The sequence below is a fragment of the Patella vulgata genome, chromosome 5 (genome assembly GCF_932274485.2).
Source record: "Patella vulgata chromosome 5, xgPatVulg1.2, whole genome shotgun sequence".
Taxonomy (NCBI): domain Eukaryota; kingdom Metazoa; phylum Mollusca; class Gastropoda; family Patellidae; genus Patella; species Patella vulgata.
In genome coordinates this window covers 67,403,609-67,422,743 of record NC_065883.2, presented here as the reverse complement: position 1 = coordinate 67,422,743, position 19,135 = coordinate 67,403,609, and the positions used below count along the sequence as shown (strand labels likewise).

The following is a 19,135-nucleotide window of genomic DNA, read 5'->3' as shown; positions in this document are numbered from 1 at the left end:
TTAGTAGCAATATGGCATAATCAAGACTATCTTAACAAAATTTAAACATTCTTAATAACTTGGCTCAAAATAAAAGTAATTTAAATGAAATTTTCCATATATCCATTTTTCATCGGCTATTTTTTAACAGCCAACTCTTTATCTAAATCTTACATAATGCATCTTTAAAATTACTAGATCTCAAAAATACGATTGGATTTTATCTGATGAGTACACAGGTGGAAAGAGAGAGAAATGGGGTTTAACTAGGTCATTTGGGGACTAACATTATGATTCAATTTCCTTTCAATAATTCGCTTGCATGTAGGAGTCTTTAGCAGTGGGAAGAAACCAGAGGACCTGAGGAAAACCCATGAAGATGGACAGGTGACCATACTCCTTGTCACATACACACATGTTAACCATTCAGCCACGCACCCTACCAAGGTCTTGTTTTTTTGGTTTTTTTGTTCCAGACTATAACTTAGCACTTTTTACTGCAGACGCCACCCATAACAAACGACAATTAGACTTGAAAAATCCTTATGGCCCAACCCAAGAATCCAACCTGAGACAAATTTTAGTAAAGAGGCCAGTGCCCTACTGTGAGAACACTGTGGCACCCTCTCTTTAAAATAGTTCTATATAAATAACAGGTGGATATAAAAAACTATAAACAATATAAATCACATGTAGATATATATCACTATATACAAGAAGATCTGATACAGTAACAATATAAATCATTATAATACGGGTGTATACATAAAACTATATCAATCTCTATAATATATTGGGGTGGGGGTGGATGGCCGAATGGTTAGCACGTGTGCGTTGCATCATAAGGTCTGTCATTGAGTCAACTGGCAAGTTTCGATTCCCTGGTTGTACCTGACAAGGAGTAGGGTCGGCTGTCGAACATCATGGGTTTCCTCCGGTTCCTCCAGTTTCCTCCCACTGATAAAGAATCCTACGCGCAAGCAAATTATTGAAATAACATTGAACCATGTGTTAGTCCCAAAATGACCTGGTTTGTGTCAAGTGGATGTTAAACCCCATTTCCCTTTCTCTCTCTCTCTCTCTCTGTATAATATATCTGAGATATGAAACAGCAGCTGTATAAATCTCTATAATATATCTCAGTTATGAAATAATATAAATCACTGTAATACGGCTGTAGATATGTAAAACTGTATAATATATATGAGATATGAAACAATATAAATCACTATAATACGATTGTATATATATATAAAACTGTATAAATCTCTATAACTTTCCATGATATGAAACGATATAAATCACTATATATCTGAGTTATTGTAATGGTGAAAGGACTCTTTGTAAAAACTCTCCACAAATTATATATAGAAGATAAACCAAACAGATTTTATATATAGTGGTTTATGTGCCTCCTCTAGGCTTATCTTTAAACAGTTTCTTACACTCTGTCACCACCAGAGCTCAAGAAGATGGGTATACACCATGCATATCATCATGAGCGAAATTTTGATCAGACAAAATCTTGGTTTCCAAGAGGATCTTTAATGTCCAAAAATGGGCAAATTTGATAATTTTTAAATGATACAACACGAGGAAATATACGACAGTCAAATATAAATGATATCCAATAGTGAAATATAAATGATACCCCACAGGGAAATATAAATGATACCCCACAGGGAATTATAAATGATATCCCACAGGGAAATACAAATGATACCCAACAGTGAAATAGAAATGATATCCAACAGTGAAATATAAATGATACCCCACAGGGCAATATAAATGATACCCCACAGTGAAATATAAATGATACCCCACAGGGAATTATAAATGATATCCCACAGGGAAATACAAATGATACCCAACAGTGAAATAGAAATGATACCCAACAGTGAAATATAAATAATACCCCACAGGGAAATGATACCCAACAGTGAAATATAAATGATAACCCACAGGGAATTATAAATGATATCCCACAGGGAAATACAAATGATACCCAACAGTGGAATAAAAATGATACCTAACAGGGAAATATATATGATGGAAAATATAAATATGATAGCCCAAGGAGAAATATAAATGATAGGAAATATAATTGTTTATCTGCTTACCTTATATCTAGGTGAGTCTGGTTGTATGGGTCTACCACTTTTGTCCCAGTGTACAGTGGGTTTTGGATCACCAATAGCAACACAATGTAAAAACGACTGTTGACCTTCGTAAGCCGTTGTATTTTCTGGGTGGATGGCAAGTTTTGGACTTTCTGTAAAATAATGAAACAATAGAGTTTTGTAATAAAGGAAAATGAAATGAACTGGGGATGAGCATCCTCCTTTTCTGACCGTATCAAGATGTTCATACGACAACCAGTGTGTTATGAGGGAAGTTTGTTCTGACAGTGACGAATTCTGCATCTTCTTCCTTGTATTCTAGCTTGTGTTTGGTGATACGGAAATAAAATGGAGTTTAACATTCTACTGTTTTGCACCGACTGGGCTCATGAACATGGTTTGTGATAAGAAATACAATTTAAAATTTTAAAACATAGCAACATTTCATAAATAACTCTGGAATCATATATTTCTAGCAGACGTCTGAATCTGGTTAGTCACTATGGTTGTTAGTCAATGATACTATATGTCTCATTTTGAAAAAGACCAATTCAAACTAACCGACTATTTTGACATATATGGTGGCGTTGATCACTCCCTGTTTGGTCGTAGCAACACACGAATAATATCCAGCATCCGTTAATAAAACATCGCTAAAATACAACACCCCCTGATCGTCCAGTATATGATCTGGAAACTTGAACTGGGTGTTTCCATGTTTTATCCAATGGACTGTCGGAGGTGTCTGAGCTTCTGCCGCGCAATCAATTTTATTCTGTGTATGTAATTCCAGATAATATGTACTGTTTGGTTTAGGGTTGAACTTCAGGGTTTCTGAAAAAATATTACAAATTGAGATTGTAAAGGCTTTGTAACTTTTCTCTGACAGACATAAAATTAGAGTTTAAAATCTCTTCTGCACCAAATGCATAATTAAATTCCAGTTGTCAAAGGTTCTTTCAGAGGGTTGGATGGCCGAATGGTTAGCTGTGCATACTGTATCATAAGGCCTGTCATTGAGTCAACTGGTGTGGTTTCGAATATCAACTGTAGTCCAATTAGGGGGGTTGGACCGCAGAATGGTTAGGACATGCACGCTGTATCATATGGTCTGTTGTTGGGTCAACTGGCTGGGTTTCGATTCCCTGGTTGTACGTGACAAGGAGTAGGGTCGCCTGTCCAACCTTATGGGTTTTCTCCGGGCCCTCCGGTTTCCTCCCACTGCTAAAGACCCCTACGCGCAAGCGATTTATTGAAATAAAATTAAACCATATGTTAGTCCCAAAATGACCTAGTTTGTGTCGAGTGGACATTAAACCCTATTTCTCTCTCTCAAAAGTTCTTTCACATGCACTGTAAAAACCTGAGGAAGTTTCTCAGCCAACACCAGGATTGAATCTGGGACCTTTTGGTTAGTTAACCAGTGTTATACTCTTTGAGCTACTATGGCATCCATCTGGCCGAAAAAACTGATTTTTAACTGTTTCAATTAACTAATGCATGGTGTCCAATTCCTTGATACTTCAGCAATTGGACCGCTCACAGCTAGTGCTCTGAATCACAGCCGTACAATGTGGAGGGCTATTTACACATGACTTGGGTGGTTTGAAGCAGATTAGTAAAAGGACCAGTATTTTCAGATGGATTCAAGCCTTCCAAGGATATACCAGTCTAAAATACATCAGTTTTCTCTAATATATTTTTCAACAAACCAGGGCATTGTACCAAGGGCTAAAGGATTAAAGAACTAAAATTCAGCACATCAAAACAAAGAAGATGTTATTATAACTGTCACTTACTGAAGACTTTAAGATATGCTCTGTTAGATTCTGCTATAGGATGGCCTGTTGTATTGGCTACACATGCGTAATTTCCAGCATCAGACATCTGTACATCTCTGATACGTAGTATACCAGCCATAGGATCTATACTATGACGAGCTGAATTCTGTAATGAAAGATTAATTTATTTCTAGATGAATTGATGAAATAATAATAATTACAGACAAGGAATTAAGGTATACAGTTGTTGATGTGGATGGAGAGGGAGACACAGAGAGATGAAGCATTGGGAAGGTGCAGATAACAGAGGGGGTGGAATGAATGAAGGTGTCATGATGGCACGAAAGTTGAGTTACCGTGGGAGGGGGAGGAGGAGTGGAGAGGATAGTGGGGCGGAGGAATTACACTGGTTGCCGGGGAAGAGGACACAGGCAGGGAAGAGGTGACAGAGTTGAGGTAGGGAAGAGGACAGAGAGTTGAGGCAGGGAAGAAGAAACAGAGCTGAAGTGGAAGATAACAAAATGTGAGTGAAATGTGACCTTAAAATCATTGACATATAAATCTATGATAGCATGACATTTACTGAGTCTCTCGAAGAGTTCTTAAACTATATATCTGCATGTTTCTCCTTTAACCACTAGAGGGCGTGACAAAACAATGAAACGTTGAAACGATATCTCCCGGGTGTATGGTATCTATAATATATGTAGCTGTTTCTTTTATAAATAATCTTACCAAAAAAAACATGGAATATTGCATGTGATTCACAGCGAAATCAACAAAAACATTGTCTGGTTTGACTTGTGTAAACAGATAGATTTCAATATGAATAAATAAATAACGGATTGAGAGAGGTATATATCACTTTCATCTGTACTCGAGGTGTAACAACAAATCTAGTCTGCATATTTACATGTGACTCACTGGTAGTGTGGGTCCGGTTGGCTGGCCAAATGGTTTAACCCTTTCACTGCGTATACCCGGTAGTACCGGGTATTATAAAATGTCGGTAAAATGCCCGTACCCGGTATTACCGTGTACTCAGTAAAGCCCTCGCTAAAATTAGTAATGTAACTGCAAGTGCCATCTATTGTATTTTCTATACACTAGAACATATTTCCACGTGTTTCAAAGCGGCAAACCGTAAAATGGCGGAGTGCATAGTGACAACGTAGACGATGCACTCTCGACGAAGTCGTGAATGACGTCTTGCTGACCAACACGTGGACAGTTTCGAGGCGGGTGATACACATAATTCGTTTCCAGTTACTTGATAATGATAGTAGTCAGGACAGTGATTGGTATTATGAAGTGTGTGATTTGTTGCGCAACGTTCCGCCCATTGCTGGCTATGTCTCCCGTGCATGATGAACAAGCCCAATGTGAACACGATAGCCCTGTGTCTGCAGTAGATTCTGACAATAATTCTGATGTTGATAATAATGCTGGCCTGCTGGATCGTAAAAGACGTAGGTAATTCCTGATTCCCGAACGTGTAGATCTATTGACTGACTATATTGATAATGATATGGGACTTGGGGATGAAAGTGAAAGTAAAAACAAGGTATTGCAATCCGCACGTGGTCATGGCAGCGGGAGACGTGATGCGCGTGTTCGCGGCAGCATTGCTCATGGCTGCTATTGATATTTTTGTTCATTTCATATATCTTTATCAAAATTCAGTGAAAAAAACAATATCTTTTAAGTATTTCATGGAGAAAAATTCGTTTTTGTGTTAGCTTTAGTGAGAAATGAGAAATCCAAAATGGCCGCCATGACGTCACGTGACTACATTATTATGCAAATTTCCAAAATTCTATTTTTTCCTCTTAGCCCAACCTCATGCCCATCCCAACAGACAAAAAGATTTTTCATAAAAGCTTCCATAAGTACTGCTTGGCATTCAGTTCCAACCTCCCTTTTTTCCTCAAAAAAGGGTCTAGCACAGGCAGTGGATTTACGTCTAGCATTGAAAGGGTTAATGTGTGTGCTTTAGATCATAAGGTCTGTCATTTGAGTCAAGTGGCATGTTTTCAATTCTCACTACGTGACAAGGAGTATGGTTGCATATTCAACCTTGTGTGTTTTCTTCGTGACCTCTTGACTAATAAAGACCCCTCTGTGCAAGCAAATTATTGAAATATTTTTTTTAATCAAATGTTAGTCCCAAAAAGACCTAATTTTTCTCTCTGACTGGTAATGACCAGTTGGGTTATTTGGGCAGCAACAAGGGGGAGAGATATGGGGTTTAACATCCACTCAACACAAATTAGGTCATTATAGGGGCTAACATATTTTACGGTCTCATTTCAATAATTCACATGCATGTAAGGGTCTTTAGCAGTGGGGGAAAACCTGAGAAAATCTAAGCATGGGATCAAATCATGACAGACTTTATGATCTAAAGTACAGATGTTTTACCCTCTCCCCCAATGTAACCCCGAGAACAGTCCAAAAGAACAAGCTCCCTCTCACCCTAGAACAGTCCAAAAGAACAAACTCCCTCTCACCCTTCCAAACGAAAGCATCAAAACAACCCAAAAGAACCAACCCTCTATCTTTCCCTGCACGCAACCCCTAGAACAGTCCCAAAACAACGAGCCCCCTCTCTCCCTACCCATACACTCACCATACTTATATAGTTCATATCTTTCTTCCAATAAACAGACATGACAGGATACGGACTACCTTCAACCAAACAACTAAACTCCGCGGACTGGCCTTCCTGTACTTCCTTGTACCGTGGTGACCGTCTGATCGTTGCAGGTACTGAAAATATAAAACATTACAAATATATCAATGGTGTCTTGATCAAGGCAAGAATTGCTATCTCATTTTAGAACACTAGATTATCACTTTTCTTTTATTGACAGATTTGTAGTCAATCATTTATAATAGTAATAATAACAATATACCATGGACTCGTATACCACACTTGCAACATATATCGCAGAAATAACACAAATATCATGGGAATAATACCCATATACCATGAACTCGTATAGCACACTTACAATATATCTCGCAGAAATAACACAAATATACCAAGGACCTATACCGCATTTAATACAAACATCCTGGTAATAATACCCATATATCATGGACCTTTCCACCACACTTCATCTTGGTCACAATACCAATAAACCTATATACCACAGACCCGTATACCACACTTAAGTGCATATATCATAGTTACAAAACTGGATACCATGGATGTTATAACCATATACCACACGTACTAAAAATATCAGAGTAATAACACGAATATCCCATGGAATACATGGACGTATACCTCACATTCAACCAATACTAGTAATAATACCAACATATAGCACAAACCTGTACCACACATACAACCAATATCCTAGTAATAATACCATATAGCATGGACGTATACTACATATACAACAAATATTATGGTAATAATACCATATTGCATGGACGTATACCACACTTTGTACATCTTGGTAACAATATCAATATACCACACTTTCTACAAATACAGTAATATACCCATATACCTTATATCTGATAAGACCAATATACCCATTTACCATGGACCCATATACCACGCTTAATACAAATATCATGGTAATATACCCATATACCATATGTCGTATAAGACCAATATACTCATTTACCATATACCCATATATCACACTTACTACAAAAAATAACACCAATATACCATGGACTTGTATAACATCAATATACACCATGGACCCACATACCACACTTATTACAAATATGAAAATACTACCGGCTTATTACTAAACAACCATAAGGTCAGAACAACAGACAGTAAGGACATGTTTTACCAATTTCTATTCTAAATTAAATTGTTACAAATATTTTATTTTGCTTAAAATAATTTTCATATGACATGTTTTGTGTTTTTGCAGGATTTGTATTTTTGTTATTGTTATTTTGTTTACTTTGAAAAACTGATTAAATTAATTTATAACCCTGTCATCTGTTCTAAAATGATCTACCACTACACACAAATATATAAATTATAAGAAGATGATTCACCCTCACCTCCCATCCCCTTCCTTGGTAAAATACATCGAGACACCTAATTTCAATTGTTTACTTTTCAAAGATCTAAATTTACCTTCCACAAAAACAAAATATACACTCATATTAATATTTCAAATTTTGTTTGGATTTTGTTGAGATGTACAAGATGTGTTAAAATCATTATAAAGACTCGTAAATCACTTGCGTATGACGGCCGCCATGGTACATTAGACATGTAAATTTCCACGTTATTTTGTTGAATTTGTTTTCCGTGCTCGTATAACTACAACATTTACACACGTTTGACGGTACTGTGTAAATGAGGGGGAAAGTCATACCTGAGTTAATTACCAGCGAGACTCTGTTGAGTTCAGCCTGCGGCAATTGGATGGGATATGATCTCCTCCTCACAGCTGGAGCATTAAAGGTCGTTTATTTTGGGGGTTTTAGGGAAGATAAAAAGATGGTGTAATAAATCAAATGTGTGAAACGTTAAGTCAACAGAATGAAGTAATGGATAGTACAAACATCGACTGGTGCAAAACGCTTGATATCTACATCGTGTGGGATATATTGATCTTTACAAATAGGCAGTGGGAGACAGAGGGTGATGAGTGGGGGGGGGGAGAGACAGGGGGTGGGAGATATATTGATGCCTACAGTTTTACAGAGGGAGACAGATCGGAGATGAGGTGGTTGGGAGAGACAGGGATGGGAGAAATGGATGGGAAGAAATGAAATGAAATGAAATGTTGTTTAATGGCACATCAGCTCCAACCAGGCTATATTGCGCCAAAAATATGGTGAATTTAACGAGACAAATTAAAACAATATCACAGGGATGTATTCATATATGTAAATAAAAACAAATATCACAGAAAATATAATTAAAAATAAATATATCAATACCTTTACATATATAAATATTTAAAACATAATATATGATAAATATATACAATTAAAATTTTGAATAAAAGTTTGTCTCTTTTAAAAATGCTAGCAATTTATCATAAAGCTCTGAGAGAAGAGAGAGATTGAGAGGCGAGTGGGGGGACCATGGGAGGAGGTAGAGAGAAGAGAGAGAGAGAGAGAGAGAGAGAGAGAGAGACAAAGGAGGAGAGGGACCATGGGAGAAAGGGGGACGAGAGGGACAATGGAGGAGCAAGATGGTGGACAGCGAGAGAGAGACGGGGGGAGGGGGGATAGAGGAGAGGAGACAGATTGTGGAAGAGAGAGACAGAACCGGGCGGAATGTGGGAGGAATAAAGACAAGAGGAAAAGGGAGAGATGGAAAGAGGTAGAAAGAGAGAGAGAGAAAGAGAGGGGACAGAAGGGGTGAGAGTGTGTGTGTGTTTTTTGTCCAGCACAAGGTTCAAATTATCAGGTACCAGTTGATTATATTCAGGAAAGGGTGTGCGTTTTGTCCAGCAGTCAGGTACCAGTTGATTATATTCCGATAAAACTAAAATCATTTCATGCCCAGTCTAGCCACACCCTTTATATAGACTGGGACAAAAACATAATACTGGATTCTTATGGATAATCTATACATAGTCAAATATCTTATAACCATATCAAAATACAGATTACAGAATAATATGAAACATGATAACTGAATATAGAATGACATTTTCTGGGGATTATTACCGACCCTCGTCAAAGTCAAAAAGGTCATATTGCAGAGGAATAGAACAATTAGTGTCACAAATATACATTTTATAGGTCAACAACGATTATGATTGGACCAAGTATTTAGGATCCACGATAATTAAAGTATATTTTAATATGTATCTGTTTTAGACATCATGGTACCACAACTTGAGTCTTTAATCCAGGACGATAAATAAGGTCTCTGATCCCAGTAATCTCCCCTTGAATGATTATAACTATAATTAGACAAATGGCTGATATTTAACAGTACCAGTGTCACTAAATGTATAAATCAAAAAACAAAACCTTATCATAAATAAATATCAAATTAGGAATACAATTCTCTATTTATAATAAAGTTTAAAATGATTAACCCCTCCCTTCGTCTTTTTTACCACATTAGGAAATGTCAGCTTCAAGAAATATTTGTTGATATTCAAACGAAATTTATTGCAATTTTATTGTGTTTCAAATATCAAATTACGAATAATGCAATTCTCCATTTATAAATAAAGTTTAAATTAAATCCTGTCCCTTTTTTTTAGGACATTATAAAATGTCAAACTATCAAGTACTGTAGTTTATAATCCTCGAGCGGCATTTAGCGATTGAGTGCATTAAAAAACACAACACAATTTATATAGAAAACAATCACTGACACATATAGCACGACTTTTCAACAAATGTTCTCTTATCATTATCAAACACAACCATAAGAGAACATTTGTCAGAAAGAGACAAATTTTTTCAAAAGGCCGATTTTCGACCTTAAATTCATAGGATTCATTAAGAAATCAGGCAAAAAAGTGTTTAGTTCAAATTCCATGTTCATAAGGCTAGAGAGGCACTTATTGTTTTATGAAGAACCTACAGGAATAAATATTAAATTTGTTTTGGCCTTAGTCATCTTATGTGCTCAGAACAAATATAAGACTGTAATTAATAATTTTCGAACAATAATTCTCTGTCAAACTTTATCTAAACCGATCCAAAAGTTGAACGTATCTGACTTCAGTACTAGGTTCAAGCCTGCTGATACAATCAAACGAAAAGTCTGTAAAACCCGTTAGCCTCCCCTCTGACAAAAACCCCTCCATGTCAACCTGAGATGAGGTTTTCTTGACTTTCCCAGATTCAAAATATAATTAGTTTTTCATAGATTCTATTCATTTAGATGGTACGGGGTGCAAACTGTTTAAAAACACTGTGTGATTAGACTGGAGTGGATAGTTTTAACATCTGTATCGTTAGTTATCGATAAATATTGAATTGTACTTATAAAAAAACAGTTGGTGTTCAGATTTACTTGTTTCAGGTGTAATTTAAAATTGTTAAAATAAAACGAAAGGAATGAATTTCATTAAAAGGCTGATTTCTGACCTTAAATTCTCAGGATTTAATAAACACTCCCTTAAGCGCAGTGGACTCTTACGGCTAACCCTCTGGATCCATTCACTTAATCTGATATGTATGTTTGTTTGTGATTTCTACATATTGTCTCTTGTGCATAGTTTTGTTTTGTATAATTATGTGTGTTGCAGTCCCCCCTGCATTTACTATTAAAAGAGTAGCAGAGGCTGGACTGGCCAGTAGATCTACATATTTTGGTTCATTAAAAAATCAGAAAATAAAAGACAGAAAGGAATGATTAAATTAAAAGGCTGATATTCGACCTGAAGAACTCAGGATTCATTTAAAAATTCAGGTAATTACTAATAGCAAGGGATGATTTTAATCATTTTGAATTTTATAGGGTTTATTTTTTTCAAAAACTAAGATTTCTGAAGATTTGTTTATTTTTAATTGAATACTGTTTACATTTTAGTCCACACCAAATTTATTTTTAGTTTCAACTTGACAGTGGGGTTAGTAGTCTCGGTCAACCAGAACCTCCTAGTCTTCAACTTGACTTTGGGGTTAGAAATCATCTGGACATTAAGAGAGATGAAAGAAAGGCGAGATGAAAGAAAAGGCGAGCTGACTGACCAATGCGACTTTAAATAACATTGACTGCTGTACAAACAGAAATCTCAATATTGGTAAAGATGCCTCCAGATCTTCACTAGTAAAAACGTGGTGAACATGGCAGAGGGGGCAAGAGTTAGGGAAATGTGGTTTAATGTCAACTCGACACAAACATGGTCATTTCGAGACTAACATACGTTCAATTTTAATTCAATAATTTTCATGCACGTAGGGGTGTGTCTCTTGGGAGAAAACCGGGGGGTGGGGGGGGCTGACAAAACACATGAGGTTGAACAGATGATCCTACTCCTTGTCATTTACAAGCGGGAAATCAAAACAACGCCACTTGCCTCAGACCTGATGATCTAACATGCATGCGTCAAACCATTTGACTACCCAACAAGGGGAACATTTCTGTCTAGTTGCCTGACATGACATGACATGACATGACCTGAGCTCCAATTCTAATCAGAGACGACTAGAATTGGAATGCCATTTTTTTAAAAACTCTACAACATAATGAAGACCTCCAATTAGAATTCTGAGCATTCTTTGGATTTAAGATGAGAATGAGATGATATCACCATGGACAACATACAGATCAATGACTAAAAGAATGATGACTGCACACATGTTACCACGGTGACAAGCCTTCAATCAGACGCACAGATCTCAATTAAAAATCAGTATTTTCCTGCATAAAAAAAACAACAACTCCCACTTGATGAAATAATTTTAATCTTGAGGATTGACGATGGAATCAATTTAGAAAGGTGTTGGTCAGATGACCTCCAGTTTCATTAAAATGGTGTCATCATCACAATGCACTCTTAAGTCTAACTATAGACGTTATAGGACTTCATTTAATCAAATTAAAGGGGGAGATCTACACATTGTGACATAATGAATATTAATGTCTCATGAATATAAATTAATGTCTGTGGCCACACCCTGACAGTACTAATAAAGCCCTAATATGGGCATGCATCTATCATTGGGGCATTATTCTACAGAATATAAAACATATTTCAAGTGATTCAAGTGACTGCTTTTTTTTCTATCAAAAACAGAGAATCAAATCGGTGTGGCCTTTCTTAAAATATTTTAGCCGAAGTTTTTGATAATAAAGTTCCTGGTGGGCAACCATACTTGTTAGCTGTATGAATTTCTCGACTGAAAAATAAGTGGTATCAGGTGTTCTATAAAGCACAGTGACTTGGTATAAGGCACTGGCTTACTAACCTGGGCCCTGTTTCTCGAAATTTTAACTAAAGATAAAATCCAAATTTTAGTAGATATTTCAATTTTGATTGACTAAGCACTAAAATCAATCTAATATTATCCAATCAAATTACTAAAACTTGGATTTTATCTTAGTTAAAATTTCGTGAAACAGGCCCCAGGTCCCAAGGTCGATCACTAACTTCTACAGGATTTTTTTCAGTGTCATTTCCCCTTGCCAGTTGTGCAAGATGGAGGAAATGACCAGTAAGGGTGTTGAGTCATTCAGATGGGACATAAATTCTGAGGATCTGTGATGAAGATTAGATTTACGCTCTTCAATAGCTTGGCCCCAAGTTCACAAACCATTCTCAAACTCAACTTAAGAATTTACTCAACTTTTATTCAATGAGATCCAGAACACATAACTTTGCACATAGTTTCTTATTGATGTATTTGATACATTATAACAACAAAAGTTTTATAAAGGGCTATATTTTAGTTAATAAGCCAAGCAATTTTGAATAAATTCTTAACTTAAGCCAGAGAATGCTTTTTGAACTCGGGGCTGGGTTGGTGCAGAAAAGTAGGAAATTACACATCAATTCAGTTTATTTCCAGAAACAGTATGCATACTCCACCACAGGCACAATGCCAGTCAATACATATTGCTAATTCGAGGACGCAATTGTTAAGTCTTTAATATACATAAGAAGCCAAAACCTACCTTGTAGACGGTAAATAATGGTTTATATTCTTAAGATTATAAAAGTTTCATTTCTTCCACTTTCAACTTTTTAAAAAATATAAATTGACTCATGGTAACAAGGCCAGCTGATATTTTGTGTGTTTTACAGAAAACCTCAAGTCAGAAGTGAGAGACAAAGATGGATGTAGATGGATTGGTCTATGGGTTATTTTTATACTTCATTAAAACCAACTCCATTTTTTGTTAAATTATTTTCTTTTGACAAAACCTATATGCAAGACCAAGAATATTTCTAAGAAGTAAAATCAACATAAAGTCAATGCAAATTACAAATTCCAAAGCTGGAAAAGAAATGAAATGAAAATGGATTAAACGCCCAATTTTTCTGAACCAACCAAAGCTAATAAGATTGGCATGGAGTGGGCTTTGGGGTAAATTTTGACCAGACAACGCTACTTTTGTCTAACCTTGTTCCGATTTCCAACTGTCGGGGGATCTTTAACATGATCCCAATGGTATATGCAGGTTCTTGACTTTTAGCCACATCTGGCCCCAAGTTCAGAAAGCATTCTTGGACTTAAATTAAAAATTTACTCAAAATTGTCCGCATTATTTCAACTAAAATATTGCTCTTTATAAAACTTGTGTTATTTTTATGTATCAAATACATCAATAAGAAACTATATGCAAAGTTTTGTGTTTCTAGATCAAAGATATTTTTCACAAACAGTGATTGAAAGTTGAGTAAATTCTTAATTTGAGTCTGAGAATGCTTTGTGAACTTAGGGCCAGGGCTTCAAAAGAGCCACGGTTAGGTACTGGGTTCGAACTAGGTGTTGACCCTAAAATTTCTCGTGATTTTGTATATTGAGTGTAACTTCTACGAATATAATAAATGAAACATTGATAGACTTACGTGACACGATCACCCAGACACTCTTCTTTCTCTCCCCAGCAGAATTGTTGACGACCAGTGTGTAATTCCCCGAATCAATCTCCTGTGGATTCTCGAAGATGATTTTGTTTCCTTCCGTACGAATGAGTCCTGTGTCTTTTATCTGTAGATCATTTCTGTCGATCCACCTGAAAAAAATAAATAAAATATTGATTAGTGTCAGTGACAGATTTAGATGAAGAGGGAGAGAGGTCCTTTATTCCACTTGTGGGGCCCTTCCCTATCCACAACCATCTCAAATAGAGGACAAAGAAAGTGTTTTACCTCAACCTCTGGCTTACAGCAAGATGAAAGTGAGTTTTAATCACAATTGAATGGTATAGTAGAACCTGAACCACAATACGTATTGTATCGTGACTGCAGTGGCAATACCCAACACAACTGATTAGTACCAAACCTCTGAATAGGACCATATGCACCAGTTGAAGTCACTGATCGGCATTTGCATTATTCAAGTAATATCTAATTTTCCACCACTCCTGGGGGATCACGTGGCTTAGTGGGTAAGACGCTGGCTCGCTAGCCTGGAGGTTGGGTGTTCGATCCCTGCATTGGCCGAGAAAATTCATCCAGATTTTCCGGCGTGGTTCCCCCTTGTCAGTGATGCAGGATGGAGGGCCTCACAAGGACAGCTGTCTAGTCCTTCGGATGAGACAAAAAAACGAGGTCCCGTGTATACATTAAAATGCACATAAAAGATCCCTTGGCAGTTGGAATTCGATATAAGAGTAGGCGATAGTGCCGCTGCCCGGGCAAAATTTCCCTCATGGCACACTGTATGGCGTATGCCCATCTTCATAAGCCCAGCATAGGAGCAGAACAGTAGGACGTTAAAACCCCATTTCATTTCATTTCATTTCATTTCCACCACTCCTTGCTATCAAACTCAAAACATCAAAGGTAGATAACTCCCGGTTTTGATTCAATCAGATTAAAAATATGCTCTTTTATTTTTATCCATGCAGACTCTTCGTAAATTAAAGATTTCAACCTGGCTAAATCCGACCTTGAACTATCTTTAATTTTACTTTCCTGACATTTTTATAAATGGGCAACAAGTTTACATATTTTAATACCATAATATATATCATTTACATTTTATTATCAGGAGTGAGAAAAAAATCTACATTAAAAAAAATTGTTATGATCTTTAAAACCATAACATGTATAAATCAAGCAAATATGATTTATGAGGCCGTTATTTTAGTAAAATAAATCCCTGTTTTGTTATATTATATATATTTACGTTTACATTTAGTAAACGGCCTGTCATTTTACGATATTTTCCAGATGTTGCACGGGTCTCGATAGTTGCACTTGAAGCAGATGTTTGACATGTAGAAGCATACCAATATGTAAGGAATCGCAGATATCCATTAAGGTTGATATTTTTCATCAATAGGTTTCGAAAACGTTTAGCCCTGTAGTGTATGTGTGTTTTGTAATAAAGATGCAGACGCTAAAAACAAAGTAACACAGAATTTCTCTTACTTCCAAGTTTATTTTGTGTTAAAATCTGTAAACTCGATGTTACGAGGGATGGGCAACTATCCTACACTCATTCAATAAAAATAGTTAAGACAGGTAGGGATAAAGAAATGAAAATAAAATGAAATGAGGTTTAACGTCCTACCAGGCCCGTAGCCAGCTCGTTAGCTTCGGAGGGGCAGTGAAGTTTTGGAGGGGGGGGGGACACCCAGCACAGTCTACGGGCCTGTGTCCTACTGTTCTGCTCCAACATGGGTAACGACAGGTGGGATAAGAAAACTTTTGAACAGGTAATCTAACGTTTGGTGCACCTGAGAATAGATGGGCTGGAGGCTATAAGTTCAACTAAGCATAGATGAGATAGGGGCCCGGAAAACCTACGTATATATAACCTAGAGCTGAGTGCGTGCACCTAAGATAGGGTATGGTGCAATTAAAAACAGATGGGTTAAAGGGTTCGGTGCATCTGAATAGATGGGCTAGGGTTTGGTGCACCTTAGATAAGTTGGGTTAGGGGTGGGTTCAACTAAGAATAGATGGGCTAGAGTTACAAATGCCTAGGAGCAGACAGTCCACTTTAAGCTATAGGCTTCCTGCTTTAAGCTATAGGCTTACAACTTAATGGTATGGGCCTACTAACACTTAATGCTATAGGCCTACCACTGTAAGCTATAGGCCTACCACTTTAAGCTATAGGCCTACTACTTTAAGCTATAGGCCTCCCGCTTTAAGCTATAGGCTTCCTGCTTTAAGCTATAGGCCTACCACTTTAAGCTATAGGCCTACTACTTTAAGCTATAGGCCTACTACTTTAAGCTACAGGCCTACCACTTTAAGCTATAGGCCTACCACTTTAAGCTATAGGCCTACCACTTTAAGCTATAGGCTTCCTGCGCTTTAAGCTATATGCTAACAACTTAATGGTATGGGCCTACTACCACTTAATGCTATAGGCCTACCACTATAAGCTATAGACCTACCACTTTAAGCTATAGGCTTCCTGCTTTAAGCTATAGGCCTCCCACTTTCAGCTATAGGCCTACCACTTTAAGACAAAAAATGTGCTGAGTAAGTAACACGGTTTGTAATCATTTAAAAATCTTTGCTTTTATCTCACACATTTATTTACTTTCAAACTTTCTTCAAAAACAAATCTTTAGAATATAACGAAGGTAAATTTAAAAGTAAATAAAACTTTGTTGTGACTTGGGGTGGATGAAGGAACCGTATCAAAACATAAAATTACAAAGCCTGTGTTTATCCCCTTTATTAATCAAAAACAACCTCCAAAGTTTCTTATTTTTAATGTAAACGAAATTTAAATCAATGTAAAGGGTTGAAAGTAAGACTTGATGGCGTTATGTAAAGAAGTGAAAATTTCAAGCCTCTGTGCATCCATTTGCATTTTTGCAGTTAAAATCTATTTTTTCGTGGCTTAATCCAAGCTAAAATGTACTCAAATTTATAATTTAACATTTAATAACAATTTAACAAAATATCAATTGTAGCTATTGTGGTTTTGGATTGAATCGGATTAAATGAAATCAATTTGGGTTCAACGGCCTAATGTTCTGCTCCGACTGGGCTACTGAAGACAGGCCTACTGAAGACAGGCCTATGACATACAGGGTGCCATGAGGGAAATTTTGCCTGGACAGTGGTGCGACAGCCTACTCTTATATCGAATTCCAACTGTTATGGGATCTTTTACATGCACGCCCATGTGTACTCGGGGGCCCATTTTTTTGTCCCATCTGAATGACTATACATTGTCCCTTGCCAGCCCCCTGTCCTGCACCACTGACAAAGGGGAACCACGCCGGAAAATCCTGATGCACTTTCTCAGCCAACGCAGGGATCAAAATCGGATTAAAGGTTTCTGCAAAAATCTTAGGTGGCGCTGGTTTGTTTTGACTAAATCCTGTATATCTTCCGCAGTGGATAGTACTTCTGTATATATTATAGGAATCAAACCATACTTTTAGAATACTATAGTTTGCAAGGGGTTTTAAGATCCTTCGACATCATTTCCCTTATCAATGATGTAGGACGGAAGGTCTGGCAAGAAACAGAAAACAGTCATTTACATGGTACGAAAATCCAAGCTTCCACTAGCATAGATGTAAAAGATCATAAATCGGAATTGGAAAACGCTGCTGCCCAGGCAAAATTCCCCTAATTGCAGAACAGAGCATGGTGTATGCCCAACTTTAATAGCTTGATTGCGACAGAAAAATGATGTTAAGCCCCATTTCACTTCATTTCAAAATCCCTCAAAAGACATTCAACAGCTTTAATATAGCAATAGCTTTTCAACCATCACCTTAGGTGTACTGTGTTATCTTAAAACATTTTTTAAAATCCTGACAAAATGATAAAAGAGTTTATTAAAAGGATGTTGAATAAAATTTCTCACTTAGAGATTGTGAAACACCTGACTTGTGAATGGAAAGTGGAGAATATAAACATCAGTTATTTGTTTAGTACATTTTGATTTTAAAATGAATTCTTACCACAAAAGGGAGCATTGCTAATAACGGAAAGAAAAAAATATGGAGATTCATTTCTATCATTTTCAACTTTCATTTGTTATAATTTACTTTTATTTGTGAACTTTCATTTATAGTAAGTTTTTGAACTTTCATAGTATGTCAATTTTTTTACTTTCATTTATAGTAAGTTTTTTTTAACTTTCATTTATAGTAAGTTTTTTTTAACTTTCGTTTATAGTAAGTTTCTAGAACTTTCATCTATAGTAAGTTTCTGGAACTTTCATCTATAGTCAGTTTCTGGAACTTTCATCTATAGTCAGTTTCTGGAACTTTCATTTGTAATAATTTACTTTCATTAAAATTTGTAATAATTTACTGTCATTAAAATTTGTAATAATTTACTTTCATTAAAGTTTGTAATAATTTACTTTCATTTGTAATAATTTACTTTCGTTTATGAACTTTCATTTATAGTTTGCTTTTTGAACTTTCATTAATAGAAATTCTAATTTCAATCTGCGGAGTTCAAAGTAAAACATTGAAATATTCATTGGCATAAAGAGCTATAGTGATGCCCGGGGCCAACTCCTTGAATGTATACCCCCCCCCCCCCACCAACACCAAAGACTCAATCAAGTTAAGGGCCTTGGACTATAAGAAAAGATAACTGTTTAAATATTTCTAAACAGATCAAGTAAATAAATTCAGTAAGACAGCTTGTACAACAGCGGTAATTTAAAAAAAAAAAACTTAAT

At 36.4% G+C, this 19,135-nt stretch overlaps 1 protein-coding gene across 3 annotated transcripts in view; it reads right to left on the bottom strand.

Annotated features, from left to right (window-relative positions):
• The window catches only part of LOC126820416 (inactive tyrosine-protein kinase 7), a 173,296-nt gene that overhangs the window by 9,494 nt on the left and 144,667 nt on the right, over positions 1-19,135 (bottom strand). For all 3 annotated transcript variants that reach the window (XM_050548341.1, XM_050548342.1, XM_050548343.1), the window contains exons 8-12: positions 14,362-14,528; positions 6,510-6,649; positions 3,899-4,046; positions 2,661-2,933; positions 2,100-2,251 (exon numbers count right to left, since the gene is read on the bottom strand). In XM_050548341.1, coding sequence (XP_050404298.1) covers positions 2,100-2,251; positions 2,661-2,933; positions 3,899-4,046; positions 6,510-6,649; positions 14,362-14,528 — 880 coding nt within the window. The remainder of the gene's footprint in view (positions 1-2,099; positions 2,252-2,660; positions 2,934-3,898; positions 4,047-6,509; positions 6,650-14,361; positions 14,529-19,135) is intronic.